A 20,407-nucleotide genomic window follows, 5' to 3' on the forward strand; every position below is an offset into this window, starting at 1 on the left:
AAGAATCATGAGATTCTGCAATGGCTTCAGAGTACTGGAAAATTGCAGATATCATTCCATTCTTTAAGAGAGAGAGAGAGGCAGAAAAAGTGAAATTATAGGCCAGTTAGCCTGACTTTTAATGGTGGGAAGATATTGGAATCCATTATTAAGGATGAGGTTTCGGGGTACTTGGGAGCCTGCGATAAAATAGGCCAAAGTCAGTATGGTTTCCTTAAGGGAAAATTTTACCGGACAGAACCATTAGAATTCTTTAAGGAAATAACAGGCAGGATAGAAAAAGGAGAGTCAGTGGAAGTTGTATATTTGGATTTTCAGAAGGCCTTTGATATGGTGTCGCACTTGAAGCTGCTAACAAGATGGGAGCCCGTGGTATTACAGGAAAGATACTAGCATGGATAGAAGGTTGGCTGACTGACAGGAGGCAAAGAGTGGGAATAATGGGGGCTTTTTCTGGTTGGCTACCGATGACTAATTGTGTTCCACAGGGATCTGTGTTGGGACCACTTATTTTCATGTTACATGTCAATAATTTGGATGACAGATTGATTGTTTTGTAGCCCAGTTTGCAGGTGATATGAAGATGGCTGAAGAGGCAGTTGGTGTTGGGGAAGCAGGGAGTCTGCAGAGGACTTGGACAGATGAGGAGAATGGGCAAAGAATGGAAGATGGAATATAGTGTAGGGAAGTGTATGGACATGTACTTTGGTAGAAGGAATAAAGATGTAGACTATTTTCTACACAGGGAGAAAATTCAGAAGTGAGAAGTGCATAGGGACTCAGGGAATCTTCATGCAGGATTCCCTAAAGGTTAACTTACAGGTTGAATCAATTGTAAGGAAGACAAATGCAGTGTTAGCATTCATTTCGACAAGACTGCAATGAAAAGCAAGGAGCTGATGCTGAGCAAGGCATTGGTCAGACCAACGGAGTATTTTGAGCAGTTTTTGGCCCCTTATCTAAAAAATAATGTGCTGGCGTTGGAGAGGGTCCAGAGGAGGTTCATAAGAATTATTCTGGGAATGAAAGGGTTAATACATGAGACGTGTTTTTTGGCTCTAGACCTGTACTCACTGGAGTTGAGAAGAATGAGGGGAGGATATCTTTGAAACCTACCAAATATTGGAAGACCTATTAAGGTCCAGATAGAGTGGATGTGGAGAGGATGTTTCTAAAAAAAAATTATAGCAGTTGTAAAGAGGAGAATTTACCCAAAAAAAGTCACTTATAAAAAAAATTGAAACTTTGGGACTAACTTTACTTTTGTAATGACATACCCCAGCAGAGGGTGAATTACCTGTTTGATCTTGTCAATCTGTTTTCTAAGCACTGCTCTGTAATGTGGGGGTCTGACTTTGTGTTTCTCTGGTAAAGCTGCCTATTGTGGACAAAATCCGTACTATAGCCCAGAGGATCTATGGTGCTGCAGATGTGGAGCTCAGTCCTGAAGCACAGCATAAGGTGGAGGTTTACACCAAGCAGGTAAGGAGCCTGTCATGCAGTCTCATCTTCCTCCAGGCAGGCTTAGTCATCAGAATCAGGTTTATTACCACTGACTTAGATGATGTGACATTGGTTTTGTGGCAGCAGTACAGTGCAAAGGCATAAAATTACTACAAAGTACAAACATCAATAAATAGTGCAAAAAAAAAGGTGTACTGTTGATAGATCATTCATACATTTGGTGGCAGAGGGGAGAAGCTGTTCTGAATTGTTTAGTGTGGGTCTCAAGGCTCCTCCTGTTTCTCCTCTTCATGATGGTAACAAGAAGGGAGCATGTCCTAGATTTCATAAAGTCGCACAGCATAGAAATTGGGCCTCTGATCCACGAACCATCAAGCACCCATTTACATCAATCAGACACTAAATATTTTATTTTAACCATGTTCCTATTAACACTCTTCCCCCACCCCCCCATTCTACCCCCTCACTCTCACACTAGGGGCAATTTACAGCAGCCAGTTGATCTACTAACTTGCACATCTTTGGGATGTAGGAGTACCCAGGGAAACCCGTGAACTCATGGACTGATAGTGCAAACTCCATGCAGGCAGCAAGGTTGGGATTAAACCTGGATCTCTGGAGGTGTGACACAGCAGCTCTGCCTGCTGTGCCACTTACTGCGAGTGGAATCAGAATCGGGTTTATTATCACCGGCATGTGACGTGAAATTTGTTAACTTAGATAAGCAGACATCTCCCTAGTCGGAGAAACTCACACAATAGGTGTGTCTCAGTGGGCATTCACCATCTGCTGAGTCAGTCCATGACTGCCAGAACTGTCATCCCTCCTCCCTCCAGAATGGCACAGCTGGTGCCCTTTCTTTGTGCTCTTCAGCTATCATTCCTCTGCAGAACCCTACGGCACAGAAACAGGTGATCTAGTCCACACTGAACTATTATTCTACCTAGTCCCATCGACCTGCTCCCAGACCATAGCCCACCGTACCCCTCCCAACCATGTACCTGTCCAAATTTCTTTTAAGTGTTGAAATCTCTTTGACCTTTGCCTGTGGGTGTCCAGGATGTGTGAAGAGGTAAAACAGGATCACGGCTCCCTGTGTTTATAGAAAGGAGCCCAAACGTGCTCATGTGATCAGCACGCTGTAAGCATGGGGGTAAAATCATAATAGATTAGCCTAGCTTATTGCCAAATGCCTTTTCACTGTCTGTGGAAGAACTCCGGGTAGATTTACCCCTATATCTTCTGTCTTGGTTAAAATATGAATCTAGTTTATCTGCCCCAGCAATAATGTACACTGCATTCTCTCTTAGAAAATGAGATTATGTTTTCATCCCCATTCTATAGCAAGTTCAACCAATACCACATCCCTTTCAACATTGACACTGTACAAGGGAGTAACTGCTGAACTGAACCTGTAATAACCTTGTCATTGTTTTCTATTATTCTGCCAATTTGATGCTGGCACAAGAGACCTCAGATGCTGGAATCTGGTGCAACAAACAACACACTGGGGGACCTCAGTGGGTCAGGCAGCATGAATGGTTTCTACCCAAAATGTTGACAGTCCATTTCCCTCTACGGATCCTGCCTGACCCACTGAGTTGGTAGGTGAGACTAGGACTAGGGGACATTGCCTCAAGATTCAAGGGAGAAGATTTAGGACGGAGATGAGGAGAAACTGTTTTTCCCAGGGAGTGGTGAATCTGTGGAATTCTCTGCCCAGGGAAGCAGTTGAGGCTTCTTCACTAAATATATTTAAGATACAGTTAGATAGATTTTTACATAATAGGGGAATTAAGGGTTATGGGGAAAAGGCAGGTAGGTGGAGCTGAGTTTACGGACAGATCAGCCATGATCTTATTGAATGGCGAGGCAGGCTGGATGGGCCGGATGGCCTACTCCTGCTCATGTTTCTTATGTTCAGCATTTTGTTAATTTTTTGATGCTGCTTACTTGGTAAAGGAATAGGCCAAGGATTAAGGATCAACTTTATTCACTACAGCACGCTGGAGGAACTCAGCAGGTTGGGCAGTATCCGTGGAAACGAACAGTCAATGTTTCAGGCCGAGACCCTTCGTCAGGACTGTAGAGGGCAGGGGCAGAGGCCCTATAAAGAAGGTGGGGGGAGGGTGGGAAGGAGAAGGCTGGTAGGTGCCAGATGAAAAACCAGTAAGGGGAAAGGTCAAGGGGTGGGGGAGGGGAAGCAGGGAGGGGATAGGCAGGAAAGGTGAAGAAGGAATAGGGGAAAACACAATGAGTTGTAGAAGGAGGTGGAACCATGAGGGAGGCGATAGGCTGCTGGGGGAGGGCAGAGTGAAACAGGGATAGGAGAAGAGATGGGGAGGGAATTACCAGAAGTTGGAGAATTCAGTGTTCATGCCAAGGGGCTAGAGACTACCCAGATGGTATATGAGGTGTTGCTCCTTCAGCCTGAGTTTGGCCTCATCATGGCAGTAGAGGAGGCCATGTATGGACATACCCAAATGGGAATGTGAAGCAGAGTTGAAGTGGGTGGCAACCGGGAGATCCTGTCTGTTGTGGTGCACGGAGCGGAAGTCCTCGACAAAGCGGTCCCCCAATCTGCGTCGGGTCTCACCGATGTAGAGGAGGCCGCACCGGGAGCACCAGATGCAATAGATGACCCCAACAGACTCACAAGTGAAGTGTTGCCTCACCTGGAAGGACTGTTTGGGGCCCTGAATAGTGGTGAGAGAGGAGGTGTAGGGACAGGTGTAGCACTTACACTTGCAGGGATAAGTGCCGGGTGGGAGATCAGTGGGGAGAGACGTGTGGACCAGGGAGTCGCAGAGGGAACGATCCCTGTGGAAAGTGGAGAGGGGTAAAGAGGGAAAGATGTGCTTAGTGGTGGGGTCGTGTTGAAGGTGGCGGAAGTTGCGTAGGATGATGTGCTGGATCCAGAGGCTGGGGGGGTGGTAGGTGAGGACAAGGGGATCTCTGTCCCTGTTGTGGTGACGGGAGGATGGGATGAGGGTTGAAATGGAGGATGGGGTGAGGGTCGAAATGGAAGAGATGCGGGTGAGGGCATCATTGATGACAGCAGAAGGGAAACCATGATCCTTAAAGAAAGAGGACATTTGAGAGGTCCTGGAACAGAAAGCCTCATCCTGGGAGCAGATGCGGCGGAGACGGAGGAACTGGGAATAGGGAATAGCATTTTTGCATGTGGCAGGGTGGGAAGAGGTATAGTCGAGGTGGTTATGAGAGTCAGTGGACTTATAGAAGATGTCAGTGGACAGTCTGCCTCCAGAGATGGAGACCGAGAAATTCCGAGATGGACCAAGTGAATTTGAGGGTTGGGTGGAAGTTAGAAGCAAAGTCGATGAAATTGGCGAGCTCAGCATGGGTGCAGGAAGCAGCTCCAATGTAGTCGTCAATGTAGCGAAGGAAAAGTTGGGGAGCAGTACCAGAATAGGTTTGGAGCATAGACTGTTCCACGTAACCAACGAAGAGGCAGACATAGCTGGGGCCCATTCGAGTGCCCGTAGCTCCCATCCAGCACTTATCCCTGCAAGTGTAAGTGCTACACCTGTCCCTTCACCTTCTCTCTCACCACCATTCAGGGCCCCAAACAGTCCTTCCAGGTGAGGCAACACTTCACTTGTGAGTCTGTTGGGATCATCTATTGCACCCGGTGCTCCTGGTGTGGCCTCCTCTACATCGGTGAGACACGACACAGATTGGGGGACTGCTTCGTCGAGCACCTCCACTCCGTCCACCACAACAGACAGGATCTCCCGGTTGCCACCCACTTCAACTCTGCTTCCCATTCCCATTCAGATATGTCCATACATGGCCTCCTCTACTGCCATGATGAGGCCAAACTCAGGTTGGAGGAGCAACACCTCATATACCGTCTGGGTAGTCTCCAGCCCCTTGGCATGAACACTGAATTCTCCAACTTATGGTAATTCCCTCCCCCTCTCTTCTCCCATCCCCATTTCACTCTGCCCCCTCCCCCAGCTGCCTATCACCTCCCTCATGATTCCGCCTCCTTCTACTACCCATTGTGTTTTCCCCTATTCCTTCTTCACCTTTCCTGCCTATCACCTCCCTGCTTCCCCTCCCCAACCCCTTTATCCTTCCCCTTACTGGTTTTTCACCTGGAACCTACCAGCCTTCTCCTTCCCACCCTCCCCCCACCTTCTTTATAGGTCCTCTGCCCCTTCCCTCTTCAATCTTGACGAAGGGTCTCGGCCTGAAACGTTGACTGATCGTTTCCACGGATGCTGCCCGACCTGCTGAGTTCCTCCAGTGTGTTGTGAGTGTTGCTTTGACCCCAGCATCTGCAGAGTATTTTGTGTTAACTTTATCTGCTGTGTACATTTACATGTATGAGGAATTTGGTGTGATGTGTTGGTCAGGTCGCAACCTGCAAAAAAAAAACATTCAACAATTAGACAGAATAAAGAATTATATAAAATAAATTGGAGGTTAAAGTACAAATTTGGAATAAAATGCATAAATACATAATACCAGCATGTATTTACAATGTAAACAACATTTTTTAAATGGTTTAAAGTATTTATAGTGCAGTGACTGAGGTAATTCATAGAGAGGGGAGGGGAGGGCTAACAAGAATGATTGATCAAGTCAACTGCCTGTGAGGAAAACTTTTAAGATGGCATGAAGTGTTTGATTTAAAAGCCCTTTTAGCACTTTCCATAAGGAAGCTTTGGGAAAAGGCAGTTTGCAGAGTGGGTAGTTTAATGGTATTTCCTGTCTGCTTCTTTTTGTTGGCCACGTACAAGTCCTGCAGTGATGGTAGAGTCTAGCCAATGGCTTTTTCTGCTGACCTGACGGGCATATCTCTTCTTCTCCACCCCTACCCACCCCACCCCCCCGAATCCAAGAGATATAAAACCCTGAGTATGTGTTCTACCAGGCTCAGACAGCCTTTATCCTTCTATCAAAACAACAGATTCACACATATGTCAGCAACAGCAAACCCGGTTCTGAAATTCTGTTATCAGGTTCTTGAACTGACCCTCTTGTATGATAAATATGAACTCATTCTCCCAATTTACCTCACTGAGGCCTTTGCTCTTTATTTGTCTACCTGCAGTGCACTTTCTCAGTAACTGCAACACCATAGAATATTACAGCATGCTACAGGCCCTTCAGACTTTTAAACCTACTCCAATATCCATGTAACCCTTTCTTCCTACATAGCCCTCCATTTTGATATCATCCAATATTCTGTCATCGTGTTTTCCATTTAGTATGGAAAAATATTTACATAAAGATTACAAAAATTATATGAACTATAAGCTCAATGTAATTTTGTCTGGATGATACAAATTTTTTTTCACTTTATTTTGGTAGACCTGACAAATACCAGTAGTTGTGTAAAGTGGCTCTATTTAGATTTGACATTGAATAAAATGAGGAGTCCTTGCCTTACTCTTAAAGTCTCTTCTTGTTTTGACCAGGGATTTGCCGGCCTTCCTATCTGCATGGCCAAGACTCATCTGTCGTTGTCCCATGAGCCAGAGAAGAAGGGAGCACCAACTGGGTTTGTTCTGCCAATCCGGGATATCAGGGCAAGCGTTGGTGCTGGGTTCCTCTACCCACTGGTGGGCACTGTGAGTACATCAGGGCACAATAGTTGATTCATGTGGCGGACTTCCGAGACCGGGACTCTGTTCCCTTAAATATAAAAAGTTAGGGGATGATTTAATTGAGGCAGCTTGAATGCTGAATAAATTTAATAGGAGAGAGAACTTGTTAGATTAGATTAGTTTTATTGTCAAGATTCAAGTTTATTTATCACGTGTACATCAAAACATAATGCGTCATTAGCATCAATGACCAACACAGTCCAAGGATTGTGCTGAGCAGCCTGCAGGTGTCGTCATGTTTCTGGTGCTAACATAGTGCTCCCACAACTTTCTAGCCCTAATCTGTGGACCTTCAGAATGTGGGAGAAAACCCACGTGCTCACGGGGAAAACATGTAAGTTCCTTAAAAACAGCAGAGGGAATTGAACCCCAGTTGTCATCACTGGTACTGTAAAGTCTTATGCTAAGGCCTATGCACCATGCTGCCCTTATGGAGAACTTTGTGGAGGAAATTCAAGCAAGAGAAACATAACAAAAGGAGCCAGGTTTATTGCCCTCTATAGATGCTGCCTAACTTGCTGAGTTCCTCCAGCACTTTATGTATTTTTGCCTGCATATGGTATTTATTCCTTCATTGTGTGTCTGTCTGAATGCTTCCTAAACACCACCATCGTATCTGCTTCCATCGCTGCCTCTGTGTTTAAAAATACTCAATTATTCTGCACAACTCATTTAAACTTTCCCCACTCACCTTGAAGCTAGGCACACTAATATTAAGCATTTCTGTCTGGGGGTAGGGAAAGGCTCTGACTCTATGCCTCTCTAATCTTATAAACCTCTACCATCTCCACTCAGCCTCCAGTGCTCTAAGGACAGCAACCCAAGATTGTCCAACCTCTCCTTGTAGCTCATACTCTCTAATCCAGGCAGCATCCTGGAGAACCCCTTCTGCACCTTCTCCATAGTCTCCATATCATTCCTGTAATAGGGTAAAACAAACTGGTTGCAGAGGCATTGTGCAATGTCATAACACTGTGCTCTCTACCAATCTGCTTTTAAAGGCTCCCTTGCCTAATAATTTTGATCAAGCTAAAACGTTCTCTTCTTTCTCTCTCCACTGCCTGGCCTGCTGAGTATTTTCAGCATTTTCTGTTTTGTTTTAATCTACATATCATTTCTTTCCTCATAAACACAAAAGATTTTGCAAATGCTGGAGGAACTCAGCAGTTCAGACAGCGTCTATAGAGGGGAATAAACACTCAACGTTTTCGGCCAAGATCCTTCGTCAAGACATTTACTTTCCTCGGTTTTCTCAAGACCGATCTGAGTAAATGCGGATTATTTTATTGAAAACAGTTTCTCTGAAAATGGAGCTAAGTTAGTAGGGCCAGCCAGGAGTGGGTAGTTCACAGGCATTGATGAGGATTCTCTGCTGCAGTCTCTTTTAATTAACACACTGCAAAAAAAAAAGCAAGTTGTTAATTGGATGACACACCGATGGTGTGTTTCCTCGAGGGCGTGGGTAGGCAATAGACTCATAAATTAAATGGCTTGGAGCATGGGACACTAGAGAAATCTTGAGCAAAACACACACAATGCTGGAGGAACTCAGCGGATCATCTACAGAAGAAAATGAAGGGAAGATGAGACCCTTCATAGTTCAAGTTTAATTGTCATTCAACCATACGTAAATAGCCATGAATACAGCCAAATGAAACAGCATTACTCCAAGACCAAGGTGCAAAACACATTACTATCAGTCACACAAAGCACATGTAGCATATACAAGATGGCAGTAAAATGGAGACAGCAGACACCTCCCTCCTGGGTGACTGTAAACTAGCGATACAGCGGCTTGAGGCCTAGTCCTTGCCATGACCAAAGCCATGCAGCTCCTGTGCTGTCCGCCAATAAATCATTGAATCAGATTTGCAGCATTCCACATTAACAACATCCAACAGGATCTTGTGATCACAAGAAAAAAAAGACGATCAGTCGCTGTTAGACTGCTCGCCGCCTCCTCCTTTGTGCACCAGAACCTCTCTGACTCAGGTAGCAGCACGATCTGGACTGTCCAGCTCCTTCAGTTTTTCCACCAATGAGCAACTCGCTGTTGGGGTAGACTTGCAGTACTTTAAGTTCTTGATGTCCAGCAGGGTCTTATAATCGTGAAAAAAATAAGTTTTAAAAATGACAATATCACCTTTGGTTGACCCTGTAAAAGCTGCTGTGACCGTTTTACTGGAATGGTCATCAGGAAAGGTCTCAGCCCAAAACGTTAACTGTTCATTCCCCTCCATAACTGCTGCCTGAGCTGCTGAGTTATTCCAGCATTTGATGTGTTGCTTTAATCATCTAAAGATTTTTTTTAAAGATTTTATTTGTCACTTGTACATTGAAATATCAAAACATACAGTGAAATGCATCGATATCATCAAATCAAATCATTGTGCTGGGCAGCCAGTAAGTGTCATCATACTTCTGACGCCAACATAGTATGCCCACAATTTACTAGCCTTAACCTTTGGAAGGTGAGAGGAAACCCATGCCATCACAGGGAGAATGTACAAACTCTTTACAGACAGCAGTGGGCACTGAACCCCAATTGCCGGCTCTGTAACCGTGTTATGGTGAGAGGTGTATACGATGTTGATAGGGCCGATTTCCCCAGGGCTAAATGGCTAATACAAGGGGCCATAATTTAAAAGTGATTGAAGGAAAGAATGGGGGCGGAGATATCAGAGACAGATTTTATACTCCATGATCAACTTTGTCCTTCCTTCCTACATAACCCTCCATCAATGTTCCCTCTAATTTGTAATGACCAGTGTGCACAAGAATCTTCGTGCTGTATGATTTTTTTGCCTAGTTTCAATACGTGCGCACTGAATTTTTAAGTGGAAGTAAACCTGAAGTTATTCTAAGGATAATAAAATACCAAGAATAGCTTCAAACTCACAGATAAATACACGTGTTGCTGTTTGCGCTCAGAAGCTTTGTTTTTCAGAACACGTATTTGGTGGTTTTATTCTGCTTTTCTGGACGTCCATATAGATATAGTGGAAGACAGTGTTTTATTTTGATAAATATTCATCAAAAGAAAAGAATTTCACTTATCTGAGATGAACTAGCCCAGGACTTTTTGACAGAAAAATGCCATATCCCAGCATCAGAAAAGGATGGCCGTGTGCTTCGGGCTGTACAATTTCCACACCCTGCACAGTGACAGCTGAGAACATGCAAAGCCTGCTACCAGCTGCAGAGTGATATATTATAAGAAGTCAAAGTAGATTAGATGATGAAATCTGTTTAATATGTTAAAACTTGAAATGAAGTGTACTTAACATGCCAACAAAATAGAGGGTGTCAAACTTTTGTTTGCAGTTTAAATTCCTTTGTGCACTAGTTGTAAAAGATGTGTGCATGCGCACACCTTAGAGGGAACATTGCCCTCCATTATTCTATCATCCACATATCTATCTAAGTGTCTCTTAAATGTCCCTAATGTATCTGCGTCTACCATCACCCCGGCAGCACATTCCATGGACCCAACACACTCTGTATGACATCTCCCCTGTACTTTTCTCCAATCACCTTGGCACAACATTGAGGGCTGAAGGGCCTGTACTGTTCTGTGTTTTACATAACCGCTATGCTACCATGCAGAGGAAACCCACGCTGTCACAGAGAAGATGTACAAACTCCTCACAGGTAGCGGTGGGAATAGAACCCCAATCACTGACGCTCTAACAACACTGCTGACCACTACACTGCTATGCACGAGATACAAGTTGCTGCATAAAGCTGTGTGGGCCCCCAAATCCTAAGAGCTTTCTACAGGGGCACAATTGAGAGCATCCTGACTGGCTGCATCACTGCCTGGTATAGGAACTGTACATCCCTTAATCACAGGACTCTGCAGAGAGTGGTGCGGACAACCCAGCGCATCTGTAGTTGTGAACTTCCCATGATTCAGGACATTTACAAAGATAGGTGTGAAAAAAGGGCCCGAAGGATCATTCGGGACTCGAGTCACCCCAACCACAATCTATTCCAGCTGCTACCATCCAGGAAACAGTACCGCAGCAGAAAAGCCAGGACCAACAGGCTCCAGGACAGCTTCTTCCACCAGGCCATCAGACTGATTAACTCACACTGATTTGAGTATATTTCTATGTTACATTGTTCTATTTATTATAAATTACTATGATGGAAAAGTAGCATAAAGATTTTTACTCCTCATGTATGTGAAGGATGTAATAAATAAAGTCAATTCAATGAAATTATGAGTAGCAGGTCCTGTTTCAAAAGTGGTGAAAAGCCTGTTGCTCCCATTGCTCTGGGCACTCTGCCGACTGTCGGAGTGCCAGAGAGAGACAGCTGTGGCCCTATCCAGACAGATTGTTCATCCAGACTGGGTGTCTTCTTACCCATAAAGAGCAAAGTCACGCTTTCTGTATGTGAAGTGAGGCTTGACACACACAATGCCGTCTGTTCTTCAACACTCCCCATTCATCCTGTAATCCTTCACCCGCGGCTGTTCGGAACTCTCTTCACTCTTAATTTTTTATCAGTTGCAGACAAGCGGTATTGTACAATGGAGTCATACTGACTTTGAGTGACATCTGTATTCAGTATCCTGTGTCAATGAACTTACCCGGTTACACAATGGAAATTTGAAGGTACCAGTGAAGTAATACTCAGAGCAATGAGGCAAGATAACACAGTGTCTTGTTTTTAGCCATTTCCACCCTGGGAGAAAGTCTCTGGCCCTCTACTCAATCAATGCCTCTTATCATCTTGTACACCTCTGTCAAGCCACCTCTCACCATCCTTCACTCAAAAGAGAAAAGCCATTGCTCACTCAACCTATCCTCATGACATCCAGGCAGCATCTTGGTAAATCTGCTCTGCACTCTCTCTAAAGCTTCTATATCCTTCCTATAATGAGATGACCAGAACTGAACACAATACTCCAAATGTGATCTAACCAGGGTTTTATAGAGCTGCAGCAGTAGCTCGCGGCTCTTGAGCTAATGTAAGCCCACACACCGTACACATGCTTAACCACCCTATCGGCTTGCACGGAAATTTCAAGCTATCTATGGACGCAGACCTCAAGGTCCCTCTGTTCCTCCACGCTGTTAAGACTCCTACCATTAATCCCATACTCTGCCTTCAAATTCAACCATCCAAGGTGAATCACTTCACACTTTTCTGGGTTGAACTCCATCTGCCACATATTAGCCCAGCTCTACATCCTGTCTATATCCTGTTGTGACCTACAACAATCTTCTACACCATCCACATCTCCCATCATCCTTCATGTCAACTGTAAACTTACTAACCCGCTCTTCCATTTCTTCCTCCATCCATAAGAATAGGAGCAGAATTGGGCCATTTGGCCCATCAGTCTGCTCCACCATTCCGTCTTGACTGATTAATTACCCCCCTCAACCCCATTCTCCTGTCTTCTCCCCATAACCTTTTATAAATTCATTTATAATAATCACAAAGAGCAGTGTCCCAGAATGGATCCATACAGAAGCTGGGTTCCCAGAACAGATCCCTGTGAGCTATAGTCAGACAGCCAGCTGCTCATGCTGGCCATCAAATACTAATCCTACATGAATCCCACTTTATTCTCCTCACATTCCCATCACCTCCCACCACATTCTACCTCTCACCTGCTCACTAAGAGTACCTTACAGCAGCCACTTAACCTCCTGACCTGTACATCTTTGGAATGTGGAGGAAACCAGAGGACCTGGGAGAACCCCAAATGGTCATGGGGAAAGTGTGCAAATTCCACACAGACAGCGCCTGAGGTCAGAATCAAACTTGAATCTCTGAACCTGTGAGGTAGCGGCTCTCCCTGCCACAGCACCGTGCCCTCCCCCAGTACTATCCTTCTGCAGTTCCAGCTCTCTGCTGCTTGCATGCAGGTCCATGCTGAAGGGAAATGGGTTGCATGTCAGTCTTTTTGTTTTGATGCTCCTCCATGGAGGGGTTGCGTGGGTGAGGAGTAGGTTAGTAAAAGGGCAGTGTTCACTTTTGATGTCTGGCTTTTGTTGTGTGTGTCTGTGGAATGGTCATCTAGTCCCTACTTGTAAATTCCTTTGTACTGGATCAGTACAGTTCCGGTTTGGTCGCCGGCCGCTTGACCATGGTTTTCGGCCGGGCGTTCGGAGAGATTCGGCGGGGGGCGGGCTCCCAGCGCTCAGCTGGGGACCGTGGTCGAGTGGTCGGCGACTTGGGCCGGCACCCCCACCGGACTTAGTCTGGTGAGGAGGGTGTGAGGGCACCCAGCAGGACTTAAAAAAACAAGACTTGACAAAGGGCGGATGAGCTCCTTCTGAGCCAACGGCCATCTTCCGTGGAAGAGATTAAAGCCTCACCATGTATCTACGAATCGTGTGCTGTGCACCTAGTTAGAAGAGATATGATGAACTTGGGCGCCGCACCGTGTGCCTGGACCTGCCCAAGGCCTCCGCCTAAGGAAGGGCCGAGCTCGAAGAAGCAGCTGCGGTTGGAGGCCGGCACGGCCTCGGGCTCGAGTTCGGCGGGGGCGGCGGCGGGCAGTGCCAAGGCGGCCAGCGAGAACAAACTGGAGGAGAGGCTGTACTCGGTGCTGTTGCAAGATCAAAGAAGATGGAAGTGCATAGCTGCCAACCCCAGATTCGGGACGGCACCCACTGATTGGATCAGTCAGTAACTCTGCCTCTGTGTGTGTTACAGATGAGCACCATGCCAGGACTGCCAACCCGACCCTGCTTTTATGACATTGATTTGGACCCTGAGACTGAAGAAGTGAACGGACTCTTCTAACTGCAGACCACAGTGAAAGGTAAGGGTTATCTCCATGACACCCTTCCCTCCATGGAGGTTTCAGAATGCATAAAAGTAAAATAAATCTAGGGCCGGGGTTCCGAATCTTTTTATGCCATGGATCAATACCATTAAGCAAGGGGCCTGATAAGTTAAATCTGATTTTTTTTTTTTTGGGAAGTCCTCCATACCCCTCCCTTCCATGTACTTATCCAAACTTCTCTTAAACGTTGCGATCAACCAGCATCCACCACTTCTGCTGCAACTCATTCCACACTCTCACCACCCTCTGAGTGAAGAAGTTCCCCGTCAGGTTCCCCTTAAATATTTCACCTTTCACCCTAAGCCTATGACCTCCAGTTCTAGTCTCAGCCAACCTCAGTGGAAAAAGCCTGCTTGCATTTACCCTAGCTATACCGCTGATAATTTTCTATACCTCTGTCAATCTTACTGATGTCTTTCCTGTAGGTAGGTGACCAGAACAGCACTCAGTACTCCAGATTAGGCCTCTCCAATGTCTTGTACAACTTGAACACAACATCCTTGGCCTGCTGAGTTCCTCCAGCATTTTGGGTGTTTCTCTGGATTACCAACACCTGCATCAGTGACCCTGGTAAACCACTTGCAGCCTCCCCAGAGTCACCACATCCTTTCTATAACAGGGCAACCAGAGAGGCACACAATACTTCAAGTATGACTAAAGTTTTATACAGTTTTTTAAACATAAACATTAGCTTTATTTGTCACATGTACATTGAGACAGTGAAATGTGTCATTTGTGTCAAGAACCAACACATTGCACTAACCACTATTCTTCCATGTTAAGCTTAAATTAAATGAGTTTCTGTATCTCTTTCCTGCCCTTTGCCTCTGCCTATGGCAATGCTAAGGGTCTGTTCATGGACCTCTGTTATTTCCATGCTGCCCCAGGACACCATCTTTCAGAGAGACTTCACATTAAACATGATGCAGAGGACATTGTGTTGCGTCGCCCCATCCTCATGCTGGTCCACTCGGCCCTCTGTTACACTATCCAATGATGGACTAACTGAAGTTACCTTGGACTGAGAAAGGAAAGGATTGAAGCCATTTCTCTTGGTCGGTGGCACAAACATAACTACCACTGTTCACAGCCCAGGGACTTGGCTGTAGCTGACACATCCTGGTACTGTATTTGACACAGCTGAGCTTTTAACCGCATTTGGGAGGATTGTGAACAGTTGTGGGCCCCATGTCAATGAAAGGGTGTGTTGGCATTGGAGAGGGTTCAGAGAAGGTTCACAAGAATGATCCCAGGAATGAAAGGGTGACTTATGAGGAGTGTTTGGCTCTGGGTCTGTACTCGCTGGAGTTTAGGAGAATGTAGGAGAGGATCTCATTGTAACTTAACGAATATTGAAAGGCTTGGATAGAGTGAGCGTGCAGAGGATGTTTCCAATAGTAGAGGAAATTATGACCAGAGGGCACAGCCTCTGAGTAAGAAGTCCATTTAGAGATGAGGAGGAATTTCTTTAGCCTGAGGGTAATAGATCTGTGGGATTCATTGCCACAGATGACTGTGCTTTATATTATTAAAGCAGAGATTGATAGGTTCTGTATTAGTCAGGGTGTCAAAGGTTACGGGGAGAAGGCAGGAGAATGGGGTTGAGATCAGCCGTGATCAAAGATTGGAGCAGACTCAATGGGCCGAATGGCCTTTCTGCTTCTGTCTGTTATAGTTTAACTGTAACTCCAAAGTCACTGTTTCTAGTGCTGTAACAATTAACCGATAAACCAGGTCAGGTGAAGACAGTCAAATTACTTTCTAGAAGGATAGTGTTCACAATACTCTCTCGGCCTTGTACTCCCGTGCACTGTATCATCAGACTTCAGCTTCTCAAGCTGCAGGTATGGAAACAGCTTCTTCCCTTCACCATCAGATTTTTGAATAATCCATGAATATTACCTCCTTCATTTCTGTAAATGTCTGTAAGAACTTAAGCACTATTTCTTTATTTTTGTAAGTTTCATTATTTTTTGTATTTGCTCCACACCTGCTGCTGCAAAGGAACAAATTTCATGTTATCTGAGTCAGCGATAATAAGTCTAATTCTGATTCAGACACAGGGGTTCAAACTCCCTTTGTTTGTATTAGTCAACCCAGCTTTCTCGTTGTGTCCCTGGCCGATCTCCGCTTTGTGATCCCTACCCAGCCAAGTGGAGACGTTGTGCCGTGTGATGTGTTAATAAACAGCTTTTAGGCCCACACACCTCCTCCTGGCTTCCACTCCATTCTGGTTCTCTGTCTTTGCAGTCCCCTCAGCCTAAATCGCAGCCTGTTCCAAGATGGAGTGTAGATGTGATGCCATCTGTCTGCTCGGTTTTCCCTCTGCTGATCCTTAGTGTAACCGTGCCGTTGTAAATCAAACTTGAAACCCTCCACCACCATAGAAGCCTTCTGACCGTGCTGAGAAGTGGCAGGTGCTGCTAAACAAGGGCAGTATCAGGTGTTGTGAAAGAACCATGTCTTATGACGTACAGGAAAGAAAATAAGATTGTAAGAGTACTGAGAAAATTTACAAGAATGTTGCCAGGATTCGAGGGCCTGAGTTATAGGGAAAGGATGAATGGGTTAGGACTTTATTCCTTGGAGCGTAGAATTAGAGGAGATCGATAGGTATACCAAATTAAGAGGGGTATAGTTAGGGCAAATACAAGCAGCATGTTTCCATTGAGGTTGGGTGAGATGAGAACTAGAGGTCATGGGTAAAGGGTAAAAGGTGAAATATTTAAGGGGAACCTGAGGGAGAATTTCTCCACTTAGAGGGTGGTGTGAGTGTGGCCGAGCTGTTAGCAGATGTGGTGGATGCAGGTTTGATTGCAGCATTTAAGAAAAATTTGGATGCATGGATGGGAGGGGTATGGAGCTCTTTGGTCTGGGTGCAGGTTTGTGACGAGACAGAATAACATTTCAGGCCAGACTAGATGGGCCAAAGGTCCTGTTTCTGTGCAGAAGAGCTTTATGACATAGAACAGGTTGATAATCAACTAGGCCACTTCAGAAGGGAGCGGGTGGTTGGGTGGGATTCTGGAGTCATATGAAATCTTGGCATGAGACCCAGTTTCCCAAAAAGATTTGGATTTAGCTGATCATGCCCCAGGGATTCATCTGCCTTAATGCATTCTGAAACCTCCTTTGTAATGTTGATATGGTCCAGGATATCGTTGTTCTCTTCCCTCAATTTACCAGCTCCACCTCCACAATAAATAGGAGCAGTGCGGTAGCATGGCAGTCTGTGTAATGTACTTACAGCACCAGCAACCCGGGCTCAATTTCCTCCTGTGCTCCAGGTTTCTCACACTTCCCAAGGATATCTGGTCACATGGGTGTAATTGGGTGGCCCAGCCCTGTGGACCAGAAGTCCCTGTTACTGTGTTGTATCTCTAAACATACAATAAAAAGAAATAAATATACATGAAAAGTTTTCATTTAAGAAGCATTAGGACTCAAAGTTTCTTAGAAAGTCAAGATGAGGCTTAAAACTTGTTGCTTACAAGTGTTTTATTAAGTATTACAAGAGCAGAAAATGAACAAGAAAGGGAAACAGAGCAAAAGAAAGGCAAAGAAAAAGTCATGGTCATTTCATACTCAGACTGGGGATTACAAAATTCTAGTAATAGCAATTAATCTATAAAATTGCCAGATTCAAGTGGCATGACACCTGCTACAGAAAACTTACAAGTTTCCAGAAAAATGTAGAAGCAACTGTACCATAATTACTGGGAAATTCACTGAACAATTACATGTATGTAGGTGATTATATAAAAATACAAGCAAACATAGGAAAGTTAAACTACAAAGAAAATCCAAGAAAAATAACAAATCAATATCCTAATCCAAGACCTCATCCATTTCCCGTGGCTCCACACACAGATCATCATACCAATCCTTTAGGAGAATTTTTTTTTTTTGAGGATGTAACTAGTAGATTGGATAGGGGAGAACCAGTGGATGTGGTATATTTGGATTTTCAAAAGGCTTTTGACAAGGTCCCACACAGGAGATTAGTGTGCAAATTTAAAGCACACAGTATTGGGGGTAAGGTATTGATGTGGATAGAGAATTGGTTGGCAGACAGGAAGCAAAGAGTGGGAATAAACGGGACCTTTTCAGAATGGCAGGCAGTGACTAGTGGGGTACCGCAAGGCTCAGTGCTGGGACCCCAGTTGTTTACAATATATATTAATGACTTGGACGAGGGAATTAAATGCAGCATCTCCAAGTTTGCTGATGACACGAAGCTGGGCGGCAGTGTTAGCTGTGAGGAGGATGCTAAGAGGATGCAGGGTGACTTGGATAGGTTGGGTGAGTGGGCAAATTCATGGCAGATGCAATTTAATGTGGATAAATGTGAGGTTATCCACTTTGGTGGCAAAAACAGGAAAACAGATTATTATCTGAATGGTGGCCGATTAGGAAAAGGGGAGGTGCAATGAGACCTGGGTGTCATTATACACCAGTCATTGAAAGTGGGCATGCAGGTACAGCAGGCGGTGAAAAAGGCGAATGGTATGCTGGCATTTATAGCAAGAGGATTCGAGTACAGGAGCAGGGAGGTACTACTGCAGTTGTACAAGGCCTTGGTGAGACCACACCTGGAGTATTGTGTGCAGTTTTGGTCCCTAATCTGAGGAAAGACATCCTTGCCATAGAGGGAGTACAAAGAAGGTTCACCAGATTGATTCCTGGGATGGCAGGACTTTCATATGATGAAAAACTGGGATGAACTAGGCTTACACCCATTGGAATTTAGAAGATTGAGGGGGGATCTTATTGAAATGTATAAAATCCTAAAAGGATTGGACAGGCTAGATGCGGGAAGATTGTTCCCGATGTTGGGGAAGTCCAGAACGAGGGGTCATAGTTTGAGGATAAAGGGGAAGCCTTTTAGGACCGAGATTAGGAAAAACTTCTTCACACAGAGAGTGGTGAATCTATGGAATTCTCTGCCACAGGAAACAGTTGAGGCCAGTTCATTGGCTATATTTAAGAGGGAGTTAGATATGGCCCTCGTGGCTAAAGGGATCAGGGGTATGGAGAGAAGGCTGGTACAGGTTTCTGAGTTGGATGATCAGCCATGATCATACTGAATGGCGGTGCAGGCTCGAAGGGCCGAATGGCCCACTCCTGCACCTATTTCTATGTACTCTCTTCCTAGCTACATTTTTACTCTTAAAATACTTGCAGGATCCTTCAGGATTTTCCTGTACCTCATCTAATAGGATACTTGATGTTTCTGCATCCTTACATTTTCTGCCTTTTTTTTTGCAGTGTACAAAAAATTAGAGAGTCCTCCAGCAGATCCAGAATGCAGCTGATTTCATTTCCAAACTCCTGTTTACAAACAACACACAGTGCCAGGGATTGCCTTCTGTCCTGCTTCTAGAACCACAGTCAACCACAGTAACAGAACTTCTGAATCATGAGCTGACAATCAATAAAAGTTCACTCGCATGCTCTAATTTTCTATCGGAATAAAAGATTGATTTCCTAGCTTTGCCGCTGTCTGTGTCTGTTTCACACATTTTGCCCCTCGGACTCATTGCATCTCCATCCTGTTTGGAAACTCCAACAATCTGCAGAATGTTACAGACTCGGCTCCGCCATGGCCATGGCCCTCCCTGCTATTGAAGACATTGCCCCAGGACGTCGGCATCCATCATTAATGATCCTCGGCACTGGGGACGTGTCTTCTTTCCTCCTCCTCCTCAGGGAGGAGGCACAGGACCTGAAATGTAAGTATTGGGATAGACAGGGACTGATTAAGGATGGTCAACATGTCTTTGCGTGTGGTAGGTCATGTCTAACCAATCTTATAGAGTTTTTTGAGGAGGTTACTATGAAAGTTGATGAAGGAAAAGCAGTGGATGTTGTCTACATGGACTTCAGCAAGGGCTTTGATAAGGTCCCATGTTGGAGGTTGGTCAAGAAGGGTCAGTTGCTTGGATTCAGGATGAGGCAGTAAATTGTATTAGACATTGGCTTCATGGGAGAAGACAGAGAGTGGTAGTAGATGATTGCCTTTGCTAGAGCTGTTGCGAGTGGTTTAAACAAATATGGCAGTGGAATGGGAACCAGTACGATAGAGCTGAGGATGAGCCAGCAGGTTTAAAAGTAGATGATATAAGGAAGGACACACCATTGATTGGGTACAAATGCTTAGAGCAAAGAGTTATGTTGTACCACAGAGGCAAAATTCATAAGGGCAAAGAATGCAGTATTGAAGGTGCTGTACTTAAATGCATGTTGCATTTGGAATAGGGTGGATGAACTTGTGCAATTAGAGATTGGGGGGTACGATGTTGTGGCTGAAAGGTCATAGTGGGGAGTTTAACATCAAAGGATGTTCTTTGTATTAAAAGGATGGGCAGGAAGGCATAGGCGGTGGTGTGGCTCTATTGGTAAGAGAAAGAAGGTGATGGGGCAGAGGATGTCTAATTTTTGTGGGTGGAGATAAGAAACTGCAAGGGCAAAAAAACCTTGTGAATCACATGTA

General features: G+C 45.0%; 1 protein-coding gene across 3 annotated transcripts in view; it reads left to right on the forward strand.

The window, feature by feature from the left end:
* mthfd1b (methylenetetrahydrofolate dehydrogenase (NADP+ dependent) 1b) overlaps positions 1-19,415 on the forward strand; it is a 90,564-nt gene extending 71,149 nt beyond the window's left edge. Inside the window, exons 25-28 of one of the 3 annotated variants that reach the window (XM_072272249.1) lie at positions 1,375-1,482; positions 6,915-7,067; positions 13,782-13,890; positions 19,183-19,414. In XM_072272249.1, coding sequence (XP_072128350.1) covers positions 1,375-1,482; positions 6,915-7,067; positions 13,782-13,871 — 351 coding nt within the window. In that variant the 3' untranslated portion in view covers positions 13,872-13,890; positions 19,183-19,414. Of the gene's footprint in view, positions 1-1,374; positions 1,483-6,914; positions 7,068-13,781; positions 13,891-19,182 lie in introns of all 3 variants that reach the window. The other 2 variants (XM_072272241.1, XM_072272256.1) reach the window with 2 other exon arrangements.
* The last annotated feature ends 992 nt before the right edge of the window (positions 19,416-20,407 follow it).

The sequence above is a fragment of the Mobula birostris genome, chromosome 1 (genome assembly GCF_030028105.1).
Source record: "Mobula birostris isolate sMobBir1 chromosome 1, sMobBir1.hap1, whole genome shotgun sequence".
Classification (NCBI taxonomy): domain Eukaryota; kingdom Metazoa; phylum Chordata; class Chondrichthyes; order Myliobatiformes; family Myliobatidae; genus Mobula; species Mobula birostris.